At 39.4% G+C, this 9,522-nt stretch overlaps 1 protein-coding gene across 1 annotated transcript; it reads right to left on the bottom strand.

Moving 5' to 3' along the window:
- Positions 1 to 218: 218 nt before the first annotated feature.
- LOC119280582 lies at positions 219 to 1,331 on the bottom strand. The gene has a single exon (XM_037561392.1). The coding sequence runs from the start codon at positions 1,141 to 1,143 to the stop codon at positions 376 to 378; it is 768 nt and encodes a 255-aa protein (XP_037417289.1). The 5' UTR covers positions 1,144 to 1,331; the 3' UTR covers positions 219 to 375.
- Between the last annotated feature and the right edge of the window lie 8,191 nt (positions 1,332 to 9,522).

The following is a 9,522-nucleotide window of genomic DNA, read 5'->3' as shown; positions in this document are numbered from 1 at the left end:
CTTGACAAGGACAATTCCTTGGCTAGCGATGGAAACCGAACAAACCACCTTACAATATATACATAATAGATATTGTAAGAATTGTAAATCATGCAAGAAGCAATGCATGTATTACTTCAATTAATTATTAATTTGCACCAAAAATCACCATCAATCAACTTATAAACTCACATTTTGTGTCAAAGGAACTAACAATTAAGCAACCTGCCAAATGCCAATAGAGTATCAAAAGTTGTTCCTCCATCTCAATTTCCATCCACATTACACAAAGACCGCTCAGCACGCTCATCAGAGAGAGAGAGAGAGAGAGAGAGAGAGAGAGAGAGAGAGAGAGAGAGAGAGAGAGAGAGAGAGAGAGAGATACGTAAGTACTAGCTAGTGCCGGTCGTACTTATCTCCGGCGCCGCCTAAGGAAGAGAAGAACCCAGCATGGTCGCCGTTCGCCGCCTTGTCGCCTTCCGCTGCCGCTGCCGCAGTCTCAGTCTCGAAGTCGTCAAACGGGTTGTAGTTGAAATCTCCCATGCCGTGGCCGTGGTGGCCGCCGTACTGATCAGCAGCACCTGATCCTCTCGCCGTAACATCAGCGGGGGTACTTGGCATCGCGTTGCTCCTCGCCAACAGCGCGAGCGCGTGCATGAGAGAGTTGGCTCCGCCGCCGGTGGTGGTGCCGGTGCCGATGGAGGACAGCAGTGCAGGGTTTTGCTGCGGGTATTTGAGAGGGCACGGGCGTACCAGGAAGGGGGGCCCGTAGGCGGAGGCGCCACCGAGGAGCCGCGGGCGGACGAACGGGGACGGTCCGGCGGCAAATGGTGGCGCCGGGAAGCCGGTGAACTCCTGTACCATGGCGCGGAAGTTGGAGGTGTCGGTGGTGAGCACGGTGGTGGGTGGGCGGCGGGAGGCTCTGGGGCGCTTCTTGGTCTGCTTTGACGGGGCCGTAGGGTGAGGTGGAGTCGCTGTTGCTCGCGTGGGGGAGGATGTGGGGAAGAAGCCTTGGAAGGAGGAGTCGTGGTCGAACAGGCTGGCGGGGGAGGGGGATGAAGGGAGGAACAGGCCGTGGGGGTCGACGGAGAAGAATTCTTGTTCGGAGCCGGTGCCCGGGAGTGAGGGAGAGGATGGGAGGCTGCCACTGGTGGTGGACGCCATGAATGGGTGGAAGGCTCGACCTCGATGGAAGAAGATGTACGGGATGGACTGGTAGATAGATAGGGTTTGGTGTGGAATTTGGGGAGATCTTGATGTGGGTGGATTACCGATGAACAAGCTAACTCGGAGGGGGAAAGGTTGACGACGACAGGAGAATAGATATGGGGAGTGGTGGCCGTGAGGAGGAGGAGCTGCCAACTTTTGTTTTTTCCTTCCATTTTCTAGTATGTCTATTTTTCTTGGGTGTTACTAGATAGCAGTCCACTAAGACTTAACCAAAAAAATTGCATGGGAAAAGGTTGATGAGGACAGTAGAATAGATAGATTTTTTTCTTTAAGTAACAGTAGAAAAGATAGATAGATATGGGGAGTGGTGGACGTGAGGAGGCGCTGCCAGCTTTGTCTTTTCTTGAACTCGATAAGTGCTACTTGTGTGGCACGAAACAATTTCGCCCTGACATTTCTTAATGGTAAGTTTAGTTATGTAAGGATGCCAATTTTAGTTGTAAAGCATGACAACATTTTGTTTGGATGGCAAATTTCAATCTGTTTTGTGTGTTTTTTTATGGCAATTTTAACTATAAAAATGTCAAGGCGGTGTTACTTCGTGTGTCACTTATCATTTGGATTTTTCTTTCCATATTTTGGTATATTTTTCTTTGTGTATTTTAGATACATAGTACAAAATGCATATGATCATCATTACACATACGCACAGTCCATGAAAGCACATATAATATACTGCTATGAGAAACTTTCGAGAGATGGAGCCAAAAGACCATAAGACTCATGAAGCCACCATATTTAATAGAATAGCATCGAAAATCATAGATTAAATTCAGAAAATACGAGCACCCATGCTAAGTCAAACTCGATAAACAGCCTAACACTAGGCAGAGAAAAACTATGGGAAAAGGTACTAACTATATTGTTTGTTTTATTTTCTTTTCTTTGCTTTGTTCTTCTATTTACTTTTATCTTTCTTTTGCTTCTTCTCTTTTCAACATGCAAGGAAAGAAGAGGAGTCCCAACCACCAGAGGCCGAGACTCAGGCACGAACATGGAGTTTAGTGCTTATTTAATTCTAAAATATTCAAACAAAGCCAGAAATCATGAAACTTAACATTGTTTCATGATATGACATCTAGAGGTTGTTGGCTTTCAAACTTTTTCCACTCTCAACACACGATTACATGTTTCATGTTAAAATTTGGCAATTTTCATGGCCAATTCACTATATTTAAGCCATTAAATGCATTTCTAGGTATTTAATTGATATAATTCAAATTCAAACTATAGTTAAATTAAATAGTCACCAGAGATAGGTTGAAAAATCCTACTTGTGTCCTTGAGTTTATGTTTATTCCTTGGGCAAGTAAAGGATATAGGACCTCCATATACCAGGGGGACAAGAAACAGCCACCGACATGGAGGTTGTTGCCATTTTAAATATAGAAAATGCAAACTAGGCCAAGAAATCACGAGACTTGGCATTGTGTCATGATATGGCCCCTAGAAGATGTGGTAAAACTTTGAGAATGCTTGGCAAAAGTTTTCATACATACTTCTTACAATCGGACCATCTCCGAGGAAGAAACTAAGTTTCGAGAGGGAATCAACTAGGTTTGCATGCAAAGTGGCCCTTGATTCATTAGTTGGCCTTAAACTTTTTCTATACTCAGTATACACCGTTACAAATTCCATACTGAAATTTGGCATGTTTTAGGGTGCATTAGTTATATTTAAGCCATTAAGTGCATTTAGGCATTTAATAGATATTATTTAAATTTTAATAGCAGGTACATGAATTAGTTGCAAGAAATGGGCTGAAATGAACTATATGTGCCCTTAAATTTATGTTTAGGCCTTATGCGTGGAAAGAATATGACTTCCATACACCGGGGAACAAAGACCCAGTCACAAAGATGGAGGTTATTGCCATTTTTATTCCAGAAAATGCAAATGTGTGGCCTGCTAGGCTCCTAGAAGATGTGGTAAAACCACCAAACGAATGTGTGCGTGCGTGCGTGCGTGCGTGCGTGCGTGCGTGCGTGTGTGTGTGTGTGTGTGTGTGTGTGTGTGTGTGTGTGTGTGTGTGTGAAAGACCCCTTAGAACACATCAAACCCTTCGGAAGTTCCCCTCCCCCCACCACCGCTGCCCCGTGCCCTACTTCCTTCCTCTCGTCTAATTGATGTAGATGGGGACACCGCTAGTTAGCCTCTCCTCCCTCTAGTTCTTCCGGTAATTGTTTATGTTGATCCAATAAGTGTTGTTGAACCTCTAGATTGGTACGCGCTGATCGGCGATCATGTGGAGAAATTATCGCGGCTAGGAGGTTTAGCCTATCTGCGAGAATCATCAAGTTTCATCAATAATCTACTATGATTCCACAATGTTCTAGTTAGTGAGCGTGACCATTACCCGCATCTTCATAGTGTTTTCTATGCAAACATGTACATAGTTTTTTTGTGTAGCACGTTCCCCTATAATAATGACACACTTCATTTCAAATAAGATGTATATTCTACTGGTCATCAATGTGAAAGTGGTGGAGCCTGTACTGCAAAAAAAAAATTCACACGTACGATCACCCAAGATCAATATGAAGATGCATAATGGATTGGGATCACGATAGTTACCGTCACTGAGTTGCAGCGGAAGAAGAATGTGTCAGTTTAGATCGTACTCCGAGTCCCTTGAACCGTCGATGAACGATCCCTCGTACCACCCACAAACAGTCCCTCGAACCGAAGACCGAAAGCACAGCCTCTCTACTTGGTTGGAAGCATGGTAGCTTTCACGGTCTGGCTGCACTTTGCCATCCCGAGCTAATCATCGCCGGAGAATTAGAGGGAGGAGATTAGAACCGCTCAGGTCTTCTAATTATGAGGACAAAAGGATTAGCCTAGCATAATTATTCAACTAGGACCAACTAGAACTAGAGTAGCCTCCAAAACTTGTATATCTAAAAGAGCACAAATCCTCATGTATATATAGGATAGAGGGGAGAGGGAGGGCTTCCATGAAGGTGGAAAGTTTCCCCCTTGGTGCGCCAGCCAGGGGGGAGGAGTCTGACTCCTCCCCTTTCCCAATTCGGCCTCCGAGGCATTTTTCCACTTGGGCCTTTTTGGCCCAAGTTGTCTTCCACCTCTTCGCCTTTTTAGTCCCGTTGATATTAAACTAAATATATAAATGTTCTAAATAGTTTCAGACCATTTTATATATAATTTAACATCCCCTAAAACATTTTCCACATATATATTATTTATCGGAAATAACCGGTATCACCTGATATTCATCGAAACATTTCCGGTGACCCCGAAACACTGTCGTATCCACTCGGAACTATTCTGAATATGAATGAAGAAATACCACAAATATATTCACATCACTCATGTCCTACTAACACTCAGCAGATCATGATTTCCCTAAGCTTGTGACCCCGTAGATTCGGTAACCCATAGACATTGAACAAAACTGTCCTTTCAATGACCGACAACGGAACCATGGACGTCCATGTCGATCCCGATGAGCACACAAATGATATTCAAGAGAACCTTTGGTTATCATGTGATGTTCTCTTTGCTTCGCAATACTTCACAAAACCCGGGATGCATCGGTATCCTCTTGAGTCATCACCATGCTCACTATATTGAAATGCTCATTACCGGTTTTGTTCTTCTTTCTCGTTATTGTGTTCCGGCATCCATGTGGCAAAGTCACCTGTGTTTGGCCAGACGATGATCGATGCTGTCACATCGAGAGGTCCTAAGAATATGTCTCCATCGTCGGAGGATCAAATCCCACTCTCGAGCTATCCGGCCACTTGTCAAACTTTCCGATGAATATGCAAGTTATCAGTATGATCACCATGTTACAGGCGATGTTTGAGCAACCACAAAGCCCACCACAGGTAAGAAGTGACCATGATACTCTCATGGTCTAAGGAGCAAGATCACACATTAACACTCTGTGTTATTCAGTTGAATACAGACGATATTAATCCAATTCACAACAAACAAGTTTGGGTCGATTCAATATGATCGTTCTTCCAACATCTTAATCTCAATGTTGTTTTAGCCCTACCGTTACACTTAACGATATCCTAAGATCCGGAAAACATGATCATCAACAACACCTGAGCTAGTCCAAAAGGCAAGACTAGGAACCTTTTTTACCGTTTATCATTCCACACGTGCATATGAGTTTTCCACTAAATCGCATATTCCAGGATCATAGTAGTTATAGCATAGAATATAAACTCTTTAATTATGAAAATGGAAATATAATAATACAAATACTATTGCCTCTAGGGAATATTTGCACCGGTCTCCCACTTACACTAGAGTCAGTAATCTAGTTTACATAGTCTCTTTAACACCTATGGCTTACCGGTGTTTCTCATGCTTTGCTCATGGTAGAGCCTTTTTCATTAGGTCTGACACATTCAAATCCATGAGAATCTTGAAAATCTTCTCATAGCCCTTCTCAACGTATTGTCAGACGATGTGATACTTGCGTTCAACGTGTCTGGTCTTCATGTGTGATCTTGGTTCCTTTGCTTGAGCAACAGCTCCATTATTGTCATGATAGAGAGCCATCCGATTCATCACACTTAGGACACCACCAATTTCTTCAAGAAACTTCTTGATCCAGAACGCCTCCTTTGAAGCTTCCAAAGCCGCAATATACTCTGCTTCTGTCGTAGAATCCGCAACAATGTTTTGTTTGAAACTCTTCCAAACAACCGCACCACCATTAAGTGTGAAAGCATAACCTGATTGAGATTTGTAATCATCTACATCTGTCATGAAGCTAGCATCAGTGTAACCATTTATAACGAGTTCTTCATCTCATCCATAAACAAGGAGCATGTCCTTTGTTCTTCTGAGGTACTTAAGAATATTCTTAACTGCCATCCAGTGAGCCACTCCTGGATCACTCTGGTATCTGCTAGTAACACTTAGTGCATAAGAAACATCTGATCTTGTACATATCATAACATACATGGTGGAACCAATAGCAGAGGCATATGGTACTCCACTCGTTTGCACTCGCTCATAAACTGTCTTGGGACATTGATTTCTGCCAAGTGTTATGCCATGTGACATTAGGAGAATCCTTTCTTTGCATTATCCATTTTAAACCTCTTTAAAACCTTGTCAATGTATGTGCTTTGGCTTAGTGCTATAAGACATCTTGATCTATCTCTATATATCTTAATGCCCAATACGTATGAAGCTTCGCTTAAGTCTTTCATTGAAAATGCACTCTTCAAATAGTCTTTTATTGTGCCAAGATACTTTGTATCATTCCCAATTAAATAATATGTCATGTACATATAATATCCTAAATGCTACAAAGCTCTCACTAAACTTCTTGTATACACAAGCTTCTTCATCATTTTTAATGAAGCCAAACTCTTTTACCACTTCATCAAAACGTCGATTCCACCTCCTGGAGGCTTGCTTCAAAGCATACATTGACCTTTGAAGCTTGCACACTTTTCGGCATCCTTCGAATCGAGAAAACCTTCTGGTTGTATCATATATACATCCTCTTTTAAATTTCCATTTAAGAAAGCAGTTTTGACATCTATTTGCCATATCTCGCAATCGAAATATACAACTATATACATCATAATCTGCACAGATTTTAGTATTGCTACTCGAGAAAAAGTTTTGTCATAATGAACTCCCTCGACTTGCAAAAACCCTTTCGCAACTAGCCTTGCTTTGTAGATGGTGGGATTACCATCCGCATCTGTTTTTCTCTTGAAGATCCATTTACATTGTATGGGTTTTACACCTTCTGGGGGATCAACGAGGTTCCAAACTTAATTTCAATACATGGATTCCATTTTGGATAGCATAGCTTTGAGTCATTCTTTTGAGCCAGGCGCTTCCATCGCTTCCTTGTAGTGCGCAGATTCATCTTCCTTCAAGATGAATATTTCATTGTGGAACCATTCAGGAGGATCGATACTCTTCCTGACCTACGCGGTTCAGTTACAGTCTTAACTGGAGTTTCTACACCTGGTGTAATAATTTTTGGTTCAGTTGTGCGGACAACTTCTGGAATATATTTTGTTTCGTTAATCCTCACTTCTGAAGATCCAGTAATCTCATCAAGCTGTACTGTCCTCCCACTTATTTCTTTAGCAAGAAACTCCATCTCAAGAAAATGTCCATTCTTAGCGACAAACACTTTGTCTTCGGACTTTTGGTAGAAGGAATACCCAATTATTTCTTTGGTCTTTGGGATAACCTACAAAGTAACACTTGTCTGCTTTGGAGTCGAGGTTATTTGGCTGCAGACATTTTACATAAGTCTCGCAACCCCAAATCTTGAAATGCGACAGATTGGGCTTCTTCCCATTTCATAACTCATATGGTGTCGTCTCCACATATTTAGACGGTGCTCAGTTCGGATACACGGTAACCTTGCCTCAAACGACCATGTCGGTTTGTTATGAAAGTGTGTTTAGTCTGTTTATTTTTTTCCTTTTTTTTTCTTATTTTTCTATTGTCTATAAATTTGAAATATTCTAAATTCATATATTCCAAATTTTGATTTACTCCAAATTTGGAAAGGGCTCACTGCACATTAAAAAAATGTTCGTGCAGCGTAAAAAATGTGTTTGCACAATTTTTTGAGATGTTGCTACCATTCAGAAAATATGTTCATGACATTTAAAAGCAATGTTCACGTGTTTCAAGCAAATGTTTGTTACATTTTTCTAGAAAATATATAATGTCAAAAAAATTGTCCACATAATATTTTAACATGTTTTATCATGCAAAAATATTGTTCATGACACTATAAAGAAAATCAGGTGTTTCAAATTTATGTTCGTGACATTTTAATAAAATGTTTATACACTGTGAAATGTTCATGTAATTTAAGAAACTGGTTTGTACCATTCAAAAAATGTACGTGGCATTTATGAAAAATGTTTTATGTGTGCTAAAAGAAATTCAATGTGCATTTCACAAATGTTCAACGTGTATTTGAAAAATGTCCAATCTGTATACAGAAAATGTTCAACGTGTATATGAATAACAAAAATGAAAAGGAAAACAGAAAAAATAAAAAAATAAAATAAAATAAGGAAACAATGCATAAAACACATAGAAATAAAGGAGATAAAAATGCACATAAGTTCTAAAACAGGTCTGAATCGATTCGCATAACCTTCCCAAAACTGCTCGAGAAAACTACAGTGCTGGGCCTTGCTTTTTAGCGGACCACCAGAGGTGAAATAAGAGTACGTCTCGCAGTAAGCAAGAGATAGCACTTGCAGACGGAAAATGCTATTCATGCACCTTAGCATTTAGTTTTTCCTCACTTGTAGCAGTATTGTTTGTTTTGTTATGGTTTTCGACAAGGCGTGACTTTTTCTTTGCTTTTATATTATAATATTTTTTCAGCTTTCTTTCAGGATTTTGTGAATTTGTAATTCTTTAAATTCAATAAATATGTTGTCAAAAAACATTCTAAAAAGATTAAGGTCGTGATTTAAAAAACAAGATTTTAAAATTCATTACCTTTTTATAAATTCTTGAAAGAATTTAAAATTCGTGAATTATTATGAAAATATACAAACATTTTCTAAACTCCTTAACATATTTTTAAGTGCAGATTTTTTTTATTTTTAAATATATAGATGTTGTTTTTAAATTAAGGTGGCTCATAAATTTCTCCCTCCATTTCATCACATTTATTGTCCTAGCACACAATGGGGCCTAATGATATCATGCCTTAATGAAGTCAACATATAACAATTTTTATTGCATTCAGATTGTTTACTTAATTTATTTTTAAAATCATTGGCTTTTATATTTTGATATTTTTTATTTCCTTTCATTTTTAGTAAATTTATTTCCCAACCAAGTCTCATTTCTATCGAGAAGCCAATTTTTGTGTTCAGTTCATTTGAGTATTTGGTTCTAGTTTTTATGCACCACACTCAAATATTTGTTTGATTATGGACAAAAAATAGTTCACTATGTTCGATTTTTGAGTTTACTATATTCAAATATTTGGTTCACATTAGTTCTAGTACATAGTTATAAAGTGTCTTGTACACTGTGGTCTCCAAATATTAGGTTTCTACAACAAAAAACATTTTGTTATCAATAAAAATATATTTAAATCACTGTATTCACAATTATTTTTATTATAGATAGTTGTATTCATTACAATAAGATTATTTATTTCCTTTGAGGACCATATAGAGTATCAGATAAATAAAAAACAACCTAGAAAAAAAGGAAATAGAAAGGATAATGCAGATCAGAAGGAAACTAAGAAAATCTAGAAACCAAACCAACACAAGAAAAAGTTAAATACATACAAGTGAAAGGATCAATATGGTT

This window comes from Triticum dicoccoides, chromosome 3B (assembly GCF_002162155.2).
Source record: "Triticum dicoccoides isolate Atlit2015 ecotype Zavitan chromosome 3B, WEW_v2.0, whole genome shotgun sequence".
Classification (NCBI taxonomy): domain Eukaryota; kingdom Viridiplantae; phylum Streptophyta; class Magnoliopsida; order Poales; family Poaceae; genus Triticum; species Triticum dicoccoides.
The sequence above is the reverse complement of the archived record's forward strand: the minus strand, read 5'-3'. Positions and strand labels throughout refer to the sequence as shown.

Bases quoted from the DNA above. Each gene is read 5' to 3' on its own strand.
- LOC119280582 (XM_037561392.1), bottom strand. From the start codon at position 1,143: ATGGCGTCCACCACCAGTGGCAGCCTCCCATCCTCTCCCTCACTCCCG.